This window comes from Lithobates pipiens, unplaced genomic scaffold, assembly GCF_037356315.1.
Source record: "Lithobates pipiens isolate NorthernLeopardFrog02 unplaced genomic scaffold, aLitPip1_a1.2 Scaffold_18, whole genome shotgun sequence".
NCBI classification, from domain to species: Eukaryota; Metazoa; Chordata; class Amphibia; order Anura; family Ranidae; genus Lithobates; species Lithobates pipiens.
In genome coordinates, this window is record NW_027507758.1 from 637,215,979 (window position 1) to 637,232,446 (window position 16,468).

General features: G+C 45.7%; 2 protein-coding genes across 2 annotated transcripts in view; one reads left to right on the forward strand and one right to left on the reverse strand.

Moving 5' to 3' along the window:
• Positions 1-16,468, reverse strand: part of LOC143986894 (gastrula zinc finger protein XlCGF66.1-like) — a 373,036-nt gene that overhangs the window by 146,927 nt on the left and 209,641 nt on the right. The window lies entirely within an intron of this gene.
• The window catches only part of LOC143986895 (uncharacterized), a 127,759-nt gene that overhangs the window by 26,760 nt on the left and 84,531 nt on the right, over positions 1-16,468 (forward strand). The window contains 3 exon segments of the mRNA XM_077485301.1: positions 7,634-7,843; positions 7,949-8,090; positions 9,213-10,288. Coding sequence (XP_077341427.1) covers positions 7,634-7,843; positions 7,949-8,090; positions 9,213-10,288 — 1,428 coding nt within the window.

The following is a 16,468-nucleotide window of genomic DNA, read 5'->3' on the forward strand; positions in this document are numbered from 1 at the left end:
TCCCCTCATCGCGGATCGCTCCGGCACCGAAAGGGACCGCCGTATCCAGCGGGAGGGGGTCCAATTGGACCCCCCACCCGCTGGAAGGCAGGCATGTACATCTACGTGCTTGTGCCTGCCTGTGCCATTCTGACGACGTATATTGGCAATACGGCGGTCCTTAAGTGGTTAAAAGGACATTTGTGGACCTAATAGTAATAGCTAGTGATTAAACTGACTGTCCCTGCTGCACACAGCGTCCTGTCCCTGCCTGCACTGACAAAAGACAGGCTGCTGCAATCACCAGCACAGCAGTGCACTCAACCCTATATACTGTACTACACCTATACCATACCAGTTCCTAAAAGGACTTTTGTGGACCTAATAGCTAGCGATTTGTGTCACTACAGTCTCTCCCTGCTCCACACAGCGTCCAGTCCCTACACTGAAATAAGACAGAATGTAAAATGGCTGCCAGATCAGGTCTATTTATAGGGTAGGGGGAATGTCCAATTGTCCATGTGCTTAAATGTCTCAATTGGCTGTCCTGTACCCCATGATGGATGTGTCATCATAGGTCAAAGTTCTTTCACACTGTAAACACATATGTCCGCCGGGCGAACAGCGGCAATAGTCCGCAGATCGGACGAATCGCGAACACGCAAAATTCGCCGTGAAACGACCGCCGGGTGAACAGTTTGGCCATCCCTATTGATAAAGGGAATACTTACCTTTGTTACAGAAGCAGTCTGGTATAAGTTATTTCTGTAGGTATTTGAGTTGTTACACATAGTGCGGGTTTTATTCTATTTATATTGGGGATATAATTGCCCAAATCTGGGGATCAGGAGCCATTTCCACCCTTTACTCTCGGCTGGGGCTCTTTGCATCCATATAACAGATGTTCTACATGACTAAATCTGACATAAATTTTACTGCAAAATCAAAGGGGCCAAAATGTCTCCCCCCCAGCAGTAATATATTTCTATCCCCCTTGGTGGGAGTGGAGATGACCCGTCTATAAGGATATACAGTACATACACACAGCACAAGGCCGGGTTCACATTACGATAAGTTTCTCAGGGTTGCAGTTCTTCTGAGCGCCACAAGGTGGTGATCTCACCTCTACCCAGACAGGTAGCCTCTATGAAAGACAGGAAGTCTCTATGGAAGACAGGAAGTGATGTCAGGTAAAGACAGGAAGTTTCGGGTGAGAGGTGAGTTTGGAGGAAGTCGAGAGAAGACATTACTGCAAGAAGCAGTAGTAGCAGAGGAGGTAATAAGATCTTATTTTCTATTTACACCCAGTAACCCCCGTCATGTCCGTCCTCTTCCTCCATAGTCACTGTGATGTCTTTTATCTCCAGCAGATGATGATACACACATATATAGTGTGGAAATGTAGAATTTCCCCGTATATTACAATGAGGGAATTTCTGGTCTGTACCACGAGGGGAGTTATTGATGTCAGTAAATGTCGGTTCCAGACATTGTATGTGGGGGGAATGAAATGATAATAAAGGTTGGGATTAGGGAAGATTTCTGTAAGATTTTACACAGGAATGATCAGCCCCCCCAGGGTTGCCACCTTTTCTTCGAGTCAAACCCAAACGTTTTGCCAGCGCACAGAATTTTTTTTTTTTAGTATACATTATAGTATTGTAAAAGACTTTGGACACCTTTTGGGTGCCCCAAGGCCAGTAGTAATGTGGGTGTAGCGGTGAACATTGGGTGTGGCCAAATTGACAGTAGGAGGCTTAACGGGACATGGTTATGTAAAACAAAAGCATTCTTTTAAACCATAAAATATGCTTAGATTGCTGTGCCACAAGTATGAGTCTTACACACTCGGCACGATCATTTCGTGCACAAAAGCTCGTCACCCTGGCACACACGATCAGTCCGGCTGCTGTAAGCTGAGCTGTGCATGCGCAGCTCAGCTTACATTCCAGAGATTATTGAAGTTTATTGAAGTTCTTCTGAGGTATCCTCAGATGGCCCCCCATCATCCAGATGTCTAGGAGGGATACTTTGTGCTGCGTGGTGAGAGGATTCTCTAGAGGATGGGCCAGGAAGAGTTAACTTCTCTGGAGGAGATTGAGCTATTTGCTTCAATGGAACTGCTGTTGCTCGTTCCGCTATGTATCCCTGCCCATCTTTGAGTAGGGCAGCTTACCTGTTAACCCTCTGACTCCTCTGTCTGCTGCATAAACTCTAAAACAGCTTTTGCAGACCAATTGTCTGGTAATGGGATGACCCCGCATGCTCGGCATTTAGGAATTTGAGAGTTTGTGAATGTGAAAAACAATGTCTTTTCACGGCTGAACCCTCATCGCTTGCATGGTATCTTGATCTGGTTGGGGGCTTCACAGGTTTCTTTATGTTGCCTTGAGGTCCGCTTGGACTTATGGCGTACAAGGCTGAAACACATAAACGTACCAGCATAAGCTTCTTCTTTCTCCCTTCTTCCTTCTTTCTCCCTTCTTTCTCCCTTCTTTCTCCCTTCTTCTTTCTTTTCTTCTCTTCTTTCTTTTCTTCTTTCTTTTCTTTTCTTCTTTCTTTTCTTTTCTTCTTTCTTTTCTTTTCTTCTTTCTTTTCTTCTTTCTTTTCTTTTCTTCCTTCTTTCTTTTCTTTTCTTCCTTCTTTCTTTTCTTCTTTCTTTTCTTTTCTTCCTTCTCCTCTTTCTTTTCTTTTCTTCCTTCTCTTCCCTCTTCTTTCTTTTCTTTTCTTCCTTCTCTTCCCTCTTCTTTCTTTTCTTCCTTTTCTTCTTCTTCTTTCTTCTTCTTCTACCTTCTTTTCTTTCTTCTTCCTTCTTTTCTTTCTTCTTCCTTCTTTTCTTTCTTCTTCCTTCTTTTCTTTCTTCTTCCTTCTTTTCTTCTTCTTTTCTTTTCTTTTTTTTTTACTCACCTGGCCGACGGTCCCTACCTTAAATGGGGGGGAAAAAAAAGGCAGAAAAGGCAGCTAGAGAAAAATAAAGGCGTTAGTGACTGGTATTTCAGCGGGAGCAAGGAGACGGTATTCCTGAGGAAAGGAAAGAGAAATTACATTTACCAGTGGTAAAAAACGGGGTCCTCTCCAGGAGCTCCCTGCATAGGTAACCTCCTCAGATGACAACAGGATGCCATGCTGAAAGCCCTCAGTAATAAACAATGGAGAGGGGAGGGACATCTTGTGGAAGATACAACCCTCTAAAAATGATTTTGACAAACAATGGCAAAAAATTTAAAATGTGCCCCTATTCAAGATGGCTACCACGACCTCAGGCCAGACCGCACATGCGCGGCCAGCGACTCTAGGACCTATGCGGCCTGTCTGACTCAGCCTGGCCCACTGAGCTGGCTCCTGACGTCCCCGCATTTGCAGAGTGGGCAGGAAGAGGGACTCAGAAAAGCTGGTGTGAGGTGCTCACTATAGTAACCAGGAACAAAGGTACAATATCACAAGGAGGGGAAGGTGGTGGGGGAGGAAGAAAGCAAAAAAGAGAGGGAGAAGAATGCAAAGAAAGGAAAGCGAGAGAGAATGGATGACAGGAGGGAGAAATGGAAGGCTAAGGATAAGTGAAACATAGATGGAGCCGCTTTCTCTGCTGCAGGCTTGAGCAAATGCCAGTACATAAATGCAAATCGGAGCTCTTAGTTAAGAGACAACGGCTGTCCCAAAAAGACCCACAGAAGGGACTCCCTATCTCAGCGTATTTAGCTGCCCAAGAATAAAGACTGCATCTGGGAGAGGCTGAACCCAGCTGGAAGCTGCCGACTGCAGAGATAAAATATGTTTGACCACCATTCACTGATCATGAGGAGGTATGAGAAAAAAAAGGAGAATGCTGGGAGTGCACTAATCCTTTTCTTTTATAATATTCACTGGTCCTGAGGGAGGAGCCAAGGCAGAGCTTGTCACAGTGACGTGGAGAATTCGCTATGCGCTACACATAATCAATCTCACCAGCGCTAATATGCGCCCTTTCAGCCTTTTGGTATAATGCATCTTAATACGTCCCTGTTTCCCGTATCATCCCAAGTAACAGAGACATGGCCACCATCTTACATCCTTGGCTCCATCGCCCGACCAACTGAACTGATCCTGGGAGCAAATTATATTCATCTAAACAATAGAGCCTCATGGTTTCACAATCAACCAATCGATCACAAGCATTCCTTCAAACAGGAGGTGTTATACAACAATCAATGAACAATGACTAGGGAGTCTTATGGGCATGTCTGGGTGGGGGCATCGTGTCCGACCTCTCGCCCCCTGTCTCTGTAAGCTATCATGAACGCTGTCCCCAACCACAACAATTCAAAGACTCCTGTTTTTACCTTTTGGCATGAATCCTTATTCTGCTTTGTTCAGAGAACAAACCATACCCGGATTATACTACGGTCCCTGTGGGTAGGAGATTATCTGCAGGGGCACGCCATGGCCTCTCAAATGTGTTGATCAGACACACGGGTGACAGGAGCGCACATCCGCTAAACCGATAATGTCTTTGCAGAGCGAACACATCCCCCCAGACGAACGCTCTGTGCATTGCACATGGGCCCTTCGCTGGCGGACATACCCCCACTCTGCAAACACTTCTCTACATCCCCAAGGAGCTTTTCACTACCAAATGGATCTCAACCAGCATCAGTCTGCCCCAGTCCACTCTTTAGAGTGGGTTGCGGGAGAACTAACACTGGGAGACACTGTGACAATATATATTAAATACATTTTCATAAAAGCACACAGGTATGCTGCCATGGAGGCTCCAGGAAAAGACATTTTCATTTTCTTTCCTGCATTTTCCAAAACTTTGTGGCCGAAAATTACATTTTCAAAAAACCTCACTATGCCTTACAGAAAATATCTGGGGATGTTTACTTTGCAAAATGGGGTAAAATGTGATAGGTAGTCAGGAAATTAGATGCAGTATTTATGCTACTTGAAAGCCCAAAGGTGCTCCTTGGATTTTGGGTCCCTCTATGCATCTAGGCTGTGAAAAAGTCTCACATATGCGGTACCCCCTGAGGAATAAAAAATATAATTTCCTTTTTTCTTTTTAATTGTGAAAAAAATACAACATGCCATACCTCTTACTTAACACCTTGGACTGTCTACTTTCCAAAAAACAGCTGTTTAGCATTGTGAGGGGGTTGAATTGAGATTGTGATCTTTTAACAGTTAATCATGCATCTCTAGTTTGTGGACTCTATATCTTTCCTACAAACTAAATAATATACATTGATTTGGGTTATTTTTTACGAAGAAATGTATCAGAATACAGTTCAGCTTAAATTTATGAAGAAGATAATTTATTTGTAAAATGTTATAAGAGAAAAAATGTGGGGTTTTTTTTTTTTGTTTTTTATTTATATAGCAAAAAATTTAAAAACTAGTGGGGAATAAATACCACCAAAATAAAGCTCTAGTTTTTTAAAAAAAGATATACATTTCATTTGGGTACAGTGTTACATATGTAGCGCCAGCTCCTGAAGAGCACGTGCTATGTGTTTTTTTTTTTTTTTTTTTTTTTTTTTTTTTAGGTTACACCTGAACTACAGTTTGGTTTTGGTACAATTGTCTAAATTTGGACTTCAGCATCAATCTGACTGGACTATGAGATGTTCAGCCTGGCCAAAGGGGGCACTGACTCTTCTGGCAGGCATGGAACTATGGTCTGGTTGGGTGCTTAAGTTACTTTCTCTCGGAGCCCGCCCAGTGGGAGGGACGCTCTTGTTGTGCTTTCTGTGAGAGGGCATTTAAGATGCAGTTGTCACGTGGTTCGGGGTTCCGATTCAGAAGGATGTACTGACTTCAAGGTCCTGGTCCTCTTGACCAGCCCCCAGGAAGGCTATGGTCTGGGGTGCGGATCCACCCTATCTTGTTGTCTCGAGGCTGGCTAGCCCGAGGCAAGGAAACTAAAGGAGGATTCTGAGGTGGTTGGGTGCCGTCTCCGGTTTGGGAGAGACCCAGTAACTTCAAGCATTCCAGGGGAGGACTCTTCAGAAGAAGACCACGTACGGGTTGGTTTCTTAGTAAGAGCCTGGAAGGGCTGAAGTACCCGAGAGAATCCGGTCTCGTGGATATCGCCAAGCTGGCTGAAAGATTAAGGTATCACAGGAATGTTCTACAAGTTTAGTTTTCCTACGTGTTCTACAACAATGTCTGTGACAGAGACTTATCTTTGTATGTTCTACAACAACATCTGTGGCAGAGACTCGTTCCTGAATTAAGCACCTTGTTGGCTGCTTGGCCTTGTGAGAGAGGGACTGTCCAACCTGAGTGATCATCCAGCTGCGAATGGCTATTCTCTGGATGTAGTCAAAGTAAGAGAGTTCTTCAATATTGACTTTGACATTAAGAGTACCTGAACTTTCCTTTCCAACCATCTGATCCCATTTTAAGAGACTGTTCATTATCTACGTTTTGCAAATAAAATCCATTCAAGTGGATCTGTCATCAGTCTCTCAAGTTACTGGGCCACCTACCACAGGACTAGATGTGAAGTGAGGAGAAAGAAGGTAACGGTAAGCCCAATCTAACCAGCAGTTCCTTCGGGGGTTAGTGCTACACATGACTGAGTAATTGTCATTCAAATTGTGAAAGCGCTGCAATCTGAAAACTGGCCTGGGCAGGAAGGGGGTGAAAGTGTCTGGTATTGAAGTGGTTAAATGTACAGCAACTCTCCTATTCCCCCTCACATCCACATCCAATTATTGTGTGACCAATACCATCCAAATAATTCTTATTTTCATTTTCCAATGTTATCCATCTACAAGGAGACCTGTATAGATCAAATGAGGGCACCAATGAGGATGGAGGAGGACCAGAGTCACTTGACTGAGAAGATACTAAACCTCACCCTGGAGATCATCTACCTGCTGACCGGAGAGGTGAGGAGGATTCTGGGAGGTCACATGACATCACTCTTATCTCTATTAATAAAATGTAGACCTGACCGGAGAGGTGAGGAGGATTCTGGGATTCTAACATGATATTCCTATTGGTTCCCAATACAGAGATTTCCTCTTGTGAAGTCAGGTGATCATATGACCATCACAGTGCCTCCATGTGACTCCCTAAAACCTGAGAGACACAACATGGAGAAGATTCTAGAAGTCACCAAGAAGATGATGGAGCTGCTGACAGGAGAGGTGAGGAGGATTCTGGGAATTCTGGGACATTATCCAGTAACAGATAAGGGATGTGTCTGGATGGTGACTGTATCATTGTGTGTGTCAGGTTCCTATAAGGTGTCAGGATGTCACTGTCTATTTCTCCATGGAGGAGTGGGAGTATTTAGAAGGACACAAGGATCTCTACAAGGACGTCATGATGGACAATCAGCCGCCCCTCACATCACCGGGTAAGAGGATACTTTATTGTAAAGGAGAGAGCAGTACGGAGGCTCCACCTAGATCCCCCATCATCTGATAAACACATAGAAACAATGTATTCAGTCAGTGTGTGTGTTTCCTACAGATGGATCCAGTAATGGGGACCCACCAGAGAGATGTCCCCGTCCTCTGTATTCCCGGGATTCCACACAGGAAGATCACACCATCCCCCACCATCATCAGGTAGATGAGGAACAATCACTGACAGTATCATTAGGATCTGTACAATATCTGCATTGTTACCATTGATGTCATTTTTATTCTATATTCAGAGTGGAAACCTGAGAGATTCTAAAGTTGAAGAGATAAAAGAGGAGGATGATGAGGATGGGGTGATGGAGGAGTCTCTAAAAGAACACAAAGATCTGTACCAGGACACCATGGTGGAGTCATCCAGCTACAGAAACCCACCAGAGAGATGTCCCCGTCCTCTGTATTCCCGGGATTCCACACAGGAAGATCACACCATCCCCCACCATCATCAGGTAGATGAGGAACAATCACTGATAGTATCATTAGGATCTGTACATTATCTGCATTGTTACCATTTGATGTTGTGTTTTTTTTATTTTTATTTTTTATATATTCAGAGTGGAAACCTGAGAGTTTTTAAAGATGAGGTTAAAGTAGAAGAAGAAGAGAGGTATGTGAGGGATGATCAGCAGTCTATGGAGGAGGATGGAATAACGGGGACATTTATAGAGGAGGACACTCCTACAGAGATCAGCACAGGTGGGTCATTAACACTAAATACATTCCTCCACCCATACTGCTCACTGATTGGTCCAGAGTAGGGCGGGGACTGGGGGATATCAGCCTGTAATACCCTGCTCACTTTCCTGTATTCCTGTATTTCTTTTGCATAATCTTCCTTCTCTGAGCTGCAGACACAATTTATATATCTAGACTGGATTTATGGAGATTCTGGGGTTCAGCTGACAGCAAAATGTGGAATTGTCACCACAGACATTGCTCAACAGAGGCAGAAGTGTTAGGAGTTTCAGATCTTCTACCCAATACCAGGGCTTAGCAAGATCTCTGACAGACAATTCTCCCAGGGTTACTTGTTCTGCTTGCTGGCTGTGCCGGGTGGAGGGATATGTCTATATAGTCTCAGACCCAAGTCACTGAGTTCAGTCTCAGGAGATGGGAGGCAGCGGTGTGGGATCTCTGCAACTTGTCACATTTTAAGCTTTTACTTACTGAAAAACAATCGTATACAGTAGTCCTAAATGTTGTATCCTATATAATAAGTTGTAGATTACATAGGCCTTACTGCTTTTCCACCCATTTCCTACCAGCTGGACATTTTATATCTGATGATGTGATTGGAGCACAGACTTTTACATGGTGATAATAATGTGATAATATCCTCAACCTTTGGACCCTTAAACAGAAAGTGATAATGGGGGAGGAGTCAATAACCCAATGATGGGGGTCTTCAGGATCAGTCCAGTCTTCATCTTGGTTCTCCCCCCATCCTCACTCTCTGACCTCTGGTGGGGCTCAGCCCCGCTGTTATTCATGACTAAATCATGGACTAAATAAGGAAGTGCAGGACTTCTTGTGTTGGGAAGATGGCAATGAGTGATAGAGGGGGAGGGGACACTCGTCCTATAATCCCCTCATCACTGTCACTCCTATAAAAGACAGTTCTCGTTGTTTCCTCACTCTCTGACTAAGGTCCATGAATAAAGAAAATATCTGGTAGGAGATCAGAGGACCCATTTACTAGTTACCTTGAGGGGGAATTGTAAGATCCTCAGAGACAAAGCTGCCTGATGTGGGCGGAGTCCTGGTTTAGGGGAACCAATCAGCTCATGTCTAGAAATAATCTTTGTATTTCTATTTTAGTAGATGGACGGGAGATGAGGAAAACCTCAGAGGATTGTCTCACTTTGTCTCCAGACTGTAAAGTAGAAGATGAGGACATCACACAGTATAGCCCAGGAGAAAACCCGACTACCTCAAATGTCCATCTGGCACCACACAGTGTAGATGGACCATCATATTCCTCTTATCCTGAGGAATCTCAGACTGTGAGGGACGGGGCCGTCCTTCCAACAGAGAAGAGGTTTTCTTGTCCTGAGTGCGGGAAGTGTTTCCGATCCACATTCCAAGTTAATAGGCATAAAAGATCCCACACAGGGGAAAAACCGTATTCCTGTCCTGAGTGCGGGAAATGTTTTTCACAAAAGTCCAACCTTTGCAAACATCAGAGATCTCACCTGGGGGAGAAGCCACTTTCCTGTTCTGACTGTGGGAAATGTTTTTCACAGCAGTCCTATCTTCATGCACATCAGAGGTGTCACACGGGGGAGAAGCCGTATTCCTGTCCTGAGTGTGGGAAATGTTTTTCACACATTTCTGGTCTTTACAGACATCGGAAATCTCACACAGGGAAAAAGCCGCATTCCTGTCCTGTGTGCGGGAAATGTTTTGTAGAAAAAGCAAACCTTGTCGCACATCAGAGATCTCACACGGGGGAGAAGCCATATTCCTGTCCTGAGTGTGGGAAATGTTTTTCACGTAAGTCCTGTCTTTCCATACATCAGAGATCTCACACAGCGGAGAAGACACTTTCCTGTTCTGAGTGTGGGAAATGTTTTTCAGATAAATACACTCTTTACACACATCAGAGATCTCACACAGGGGAAAAGCCATATTTCTGTCCTGAGTGCGGGAAATGTTTTTCACAGAAGTCTAATCTTTACACACATCAAAGATTGCACACGGGGGAGAAGCCATATTCCTGTCCTGAGTGTGGGAAATGTTTTTTAGATAAATCTAATCTTAACACACATCAGAGATCTCACACAGGAAATAAGCTGTATTCCTGTTCTGACTGTGGGAAATGTTTTTCACAGAAGTCCCATCTTTACACACATCAGAGATCTCACTTGGGGAAGAAGCCACTTTCCTGTCCTAAGTGAGTTACTGTCTGAAGTCCTGTCTTCCTATATATCAGGGATTCCAACAACTCTTGGGAAATGTCTTCTATATGAATGTTGCTGGACATCACAGCTCTCATGTGTGGAAGAAGCACATCCTGATATACTCCCCTCTTATCCTCTTCAGGTTGTTTCCCTTCATATCCTTTCTCTGCTCATTATAATTTTTAGGCTCCTTTCCCTCCTCATCTGCTATCGGCTCCTTCCCCCTCCTTCCTTCCTCTCGGCTCCTACCCCCTCCTTCCTCCTCTCGGCTCCTTTCCCCTCCTTCCTCCTCTCGGCTCCTTCCTCCTCTCGGCTCCTTCCTCCTCTCGGCTCCTTCCCCCTCCTTTCTCCTCTCGGCTCCTTCCCCCTCCTTTCTCCTCTCGGCTCCTTCCCCCTCCTTTCTCCTCTCGGCTCCTTCCCCCTCCTTCCTCCTCTCGGCTCCTTCCCCTCCTCTTCCTCTCTAGGCTCTTTTGCATATGCATAATACATATTTCCTTATTAATAATGTGGCTCACTAATGCATTCTAGGCCTCCAAATACTGGCCAAGGAGCCATATAAGGACATAAGCATAGCTTTACCTTATACCAAAGCAATGCTAGTATTAACTGGTCACGTCCTTGAGGGGTCATATTGCCAAGGGAGTTGGCTGGGGGTGGGCTATTCAAGTTCTATATTACCACAGCCAAATCCTGTACAGGCTTAGTCTCACCCAGAACGGCCATGAGGCAAGTGTCTGGTCCTGATTACCTGTGCCATGTTGCATAAGAGCAAACAGGACTCCATGGTGAGAAAAAGCACCTTTTAGTTAAGTATTCTTGATATTGTCTTTATGTGTATCTGTCATTACGTTTAATAAATGTTCTACTTTTAAGTATTTGTGTGATCTTTCTTTGCACATATTGACCACAGCCCCAAAAACTCTTCAGGTTGTTTCCCTTCATATCCTTTCTCTGCTCATTATCATTTTTAGGCTCCTTTCCCTCCTCATCTGCTATCGGCTCCTTCCCCTCTTCCTCCTCTCGGCTCCTTCCTCCTCTCGGCTCCTCCCCCCTCCTTCCTCCTCTCGGCTCCTTCCCCCTCCTTCCTCCTCTCGGCTCCTTCCCCCTCCTTCCTCCTCTCGGCTCCTTCCCCCTCCTTCCTCCTCTCGGCTCCTTCCTCCTCTCGGCTCCTTCCCCCTCCTTTCTCCTCTCGGCTCCTTCCCCCTCTTTTCTCCTCTCGGCTCCTTCCCCCTCTTTTCTCCTCTCGGCTCCTTCCCCCCTCTTTTCTCCTCTCGGCTCCTTCCCCCTCCTTCCTCCTCTCGGCTCCTTCCCCCTCCTTTCTCCTCTCGGCTCCTTGCCCCTCCTTTCTCCTCTCGGCTCCTTGCCCCTCCTTTCTCCTCTCGGCTCCTTGCCCCTCCTTTCTCCTCTCGGCTCCTTGCCCCTCCTTTCTCCTCTCGGCTCCTTGCCCCTCCTCCTTTCTCCTCTCGGCTCCTTGCCCCTCCTCCTTTCTCCTCTCGGCTTCTTCCGCCTCCTTTCTCCTCTCGGTTCCTTCCCCCTCCTTTCTCCTCTCGGCTCCTTCCCCCTCCTCTCGGCTCCTTCTCCTCCTCCTCTCTAGGCTCTTTTGCATATGCATAATACATATTTCCTTATTAATAATGTGGCTCACTAATGCATTCTAGGCCTCCAAATCCTGGTCAAGGAGCCATATAAGGACATAAGCATAGCTTTACCTTTATACCAAAGCAATGCTAGTATTAACTGGTCAAGTCCTTGAGGGGTCATATTTCCAAGGGAGTTGGCTGGGGGTGAGCTATTCAAGTTCTATATTACCACAGCCAAATCCTATACAGGCTTAGTCTCACCCAGAACGGCCATGAGGCAAGTGTCTGGTCCTGATTACCTGTGCCATGTTGCATAAGAGTAAACAGGACTCCATGGTGAGAAAAAGCACCTTTTAGTTAAGTATTCTTGATATTGTCTTTATGTGTATCTGTTATTACGTTTAATAAATGTTCTACTTTTAAGTATTTGTGTGATCTTTCTTTGCACATATTGACCACAGCCCCAAAAACATGACAAAACACTCTGCTATCCTCCTCTGCTCCTTTCCCCTCTACTCTCAAGGCCTATTCCCCTCCTCCTCCATAGGCTGCTTACCCTTTCCCTCCTCATCTATTTTAAGCTCCTCCCCCCTCCTCATTCTCTGTAGGCACTTTCCCTTCCCCATTCCCCCAAGGGTCCTCCCCATCCACTTTAGGTTAGTTCCCACCCTCCCCATCCTCTTTAGGTTCTTTCCCCCCTCACCCTCTGTAGGCAACTTCCCTTCCCCATTATCTTAAGGCTCCTTTCCTTTCCCCATTCTCTCTTGGCTCCTTCCTTTCCCCATTCTCTCTTGGCTCCTTCCCCTCCCCATTGTCTCAAGGCTTCTTCCCATCCCCATTCTCTCAAGGCTTCTTCCCATCCCCATTCTCTCAAGGCTTCTTCCCCTCCTCCTCTCTAGGCTCCTTCCCTTTCCATCCTCTCTCTGCTCCTTGCCCTCTTACCCTCTTTGGTTCCTTCCTCTCCTCATCCACCGAAGGCTCCATCCCCTCCCCATCCTGTCTAGGCTCCATCCCCTCCCCATTCTCTTTAGGTTCTTTCCCCTCCTTATCCTCTCTAGGCTCCTTCCCTTCCCCATTCTCTCAAGGCTTCCTCCCGTCCCTGTCCTCTATAGACCCCTTCCCTACCCTATCCTGTCTAGGCTCTTTGCCCTCCACGTCCTCTCTAGGCTCTTTGCCCTCCACGTCCTCTCTAGGCTCTTTGCCCTCCACGTGCTCTCTGCAACCAGGCCCTGGCATTCTGCCAACACAAGGAGGGCACCAAGACAGCAGGAAAAAGTCCTGCTGCTGGAGAAAAGCGTCCCGGGATCAGTGGAGGCTCCTCCAGTGATCAAGTAGGATAGCGGAGAACAGGGTGTGCGGTACATTCATCCTTTGCAGAACCCCCTTCTTGCAGAGCCAACTTGTCCCTGATCTGACCCCAACATGAGCACAGCACCCTCCAACATCAGCCAACTCCTCTCTCCGCTCCTCCTCCCCAGACACAAGTTTGAAGTTCTCCATACCAATCGGACTCAGTGCTAGCTCTGAAGGACCAATCACTGATGCCAGCTGCAGGGTCTGGAGCATGTTGAGTGACTGTATGTGGTGTGGGGGTCCTCAGTGTGTCTGGGGCCCTTGAGATTTGTGGGGGTAGGATTAGCTCTCTGCACATCTCAAACTCATCTCCTACCTCTGCAAGCTGCTCTCTGGAGTTTGTTCTCAGCCTTCTACCCCCCACCATTTGTTCTGTCCACCGGCACCTTTCAGGCCTGCCCATATGATTGCCCCTTTATTTTCCCCACTCATTCCTATCCATGCTCCTCATCTCATCCCTCTGTTGGCCCTGCCGATATCGCCTTCTGACTGGCAGCCCAGTTGAGACACCCTTCCCCCTCCATTTCTGTACCTCATCCCACCCTTTGTCATCACTTAGGAACTTCCACGGAGTCAGTGGGAAGGGTCCCGGGATCAATGGAAAAGGCCATGGAACCAGTGGGTCAGGGGGGTCCTTCATGGTTTCTTTCACCAGGACATTGAAGGTTCTAGTATTTTCCTCCCTCTGAACCAATGATGGAACCAGCAATATAAGGGCCTCTATGCTCCATTCTCCTGACCCCTGCACTCCATCATTGTGTTGGCTGCATATTGTAATGATTGCCCATTTATTGCCTGTGTAGTGTAATAATTGCCCTTTGTAGGCCATGTATGGTCAAGATGGGCATTGTCTTGTCTATTTATTATCAGTGCTGTTTGTTTAGAAGAACATATTTCTAGAATTTATCTCCAAAATGAAGAGAAAGTTCCAGTCCCAAAAATGGGGAAATGTTCTCACCCTGAAGGGGTTAATCTACAAATAATAAATGTTCGGGCAGCGCTTGCATTATGGACAAAATATCTGAATCCAGAACACGATAGATAACTTTATTTATAATCAATAACTGGTAAAATTATATTAAAATGCATAAAAAGGTAAATCGCAAGCAAATAGCTCAATATCAATATTCAGTTCAGCGGGAGAAATTGTATTCAGCTGAAAAATCCATTTTGTTTCCCATCTGGACGTCTTTTTGATAAAATTTCCCTCTCCACTCCGGGTTCACAACCCATCCCCCAAAATCCCATCCCTTTCAGTGTCTCTGGAGGGGCGCTGATCATTCCTGTGTAAAATCTTACAGAAAACTTCCCTAATCCCGACCTTTATTATCATTTCATTCCCCCCACATACAATGTCTGGACCCGACATTTACTGACATCAATAACTCCCCTCGTGGTACAGACCAGAAATTCCCTCATTGTAATATACGGGGATATTCTACATTTCCACACTATATATGTGTGTATCATCATCTGCTGGAGATAAAAGACATCGCAGTGACTATGGAGGAAGAGGACGGACATGACGGGGTGTTACTGGGTGTAAATAGAAAATAAGATCTTATTACCTCCTCTGCTGCTTATTTATTCCAGTAACATCTCCTATTTCCTCTCACCCGGAACTTCCTGTCTGTACCTGACATCACTTCCTATCTGTATTCCATAGAATCTTCCTGTCTAGATATTAGTGAGATCACCACCTTGTGGAGTTTAGAGGAACCACAGCCCCAAGAAATGTCTCACAGTAACCATTTCTTTAACTGCTTTAATATTGGACACTTTCAAACCCCGTTCATGCAACACTGTACCCTTATAACAGCTTTATATTTTTTTTCACACAAATAGAGCTTTCTTTTGGTGGTATTTAATCACCGCTGCGTTAAGTTTTTGTATATAAATAAGTTGCGCTCATATACAGCATGAGTGATCACAAAAAATGATTAATTAAATTAAATCAAGTGCAACACAAATATGAGTCTATAAGTAAAGACTCTGCATAAAAAGAAATAAAAAAAAACATATGTCCACACATAAAGGATTCCACAGTGTGAGAGGTGATTCCAATGAGGTGATGAACTCCAAGTCACTTCCACCGTCACCAAAGAAATGGGGGTATCTTGAACAGAAAAAAAAACACTCGGTACATGGGGACTCTTACTGGAACTGGTGGACCCCCTAAAGAGCAAGGTCATATACTACGCCAGCAGACTTAGCCCTCTGCAGGGTCTATAGGTCCTCCTTGTCAATGGAGCTCTCCGACAGTGGCTGGAAGTCCTCCTAAATATCCAACTTGAAAATGGGAAATCACATCTAAAAAAAGGGGGGGCCCTCGCTATAGTATTGGCTCAGCACGGAGCCAATCAAAAGAGGGGTTGTGCCTCTGTAACCAAGGTTAACCAGCGGAAACCTGGGTGAGGAAATAACTTGTAATTGGATTATCTCATTGTGAAGAGCCTCTATGGCCATGGATAACAGAACCATCTCATGAGTCACATGTGCAGGCTGTAAAGGTCTCCCATCAAGAGCCTCAATGGCAAGTGGAGTGTCACGCAGCTGCAGCGGAATCTAGTGCTGCGAAACAAATACAGCATCAATGAACAGGCCTGCAGCCCCAAAGTCGATTAGAGCCTGTATCTCGATGGACGACTCAGCCCAAGAAAGGGTGATTGAAACCAGGAGCATATCCTTCTGGATAACTGGGGACGAAACAACGTCACCTAAGGTCTGTCTATGACAAGACCTCAAGGTTCAGGCGTTCCCTGGACAGGTAGGACAAGACTTCAAAAAGTGACCTGCCTGGCAACAATAAAGGCACAATCTCTCCCTCCTCCTAAAGGCTCTCTCATCCGCAGAGAGCTACATGAAGCCCAGGTGCATGGGTTCATCCTCACTGACCGACTCAGTACCAGGAGGCATGGGAGGTGAGGGAAGCATGGGTGGGACTACAAAGCTTGGAGGCAAACGTACAGGAGGCTTCCGCAAGCGCTCCTTAAGAGAAAGTCTTTCTCTGAGTCTGGAGTCAATGAGGATGGCAAACGAGATCAAGCTCTCCAGCTCAGTGGGTATATCTTTGGCTGCTATCTCATCTTTGATGGAATCCAAGAGACCATGAGAAAAAGCCATGAGGGCCTCATTGTTCCAAGCAACTTCTGCTGCCAGAGTACGGAATTCAATGGCGTAGTCGGCAACAGTTCTCATACTCTGTTTGATGGACATGAGGCACTTGGCAGCAGAAGCAGAG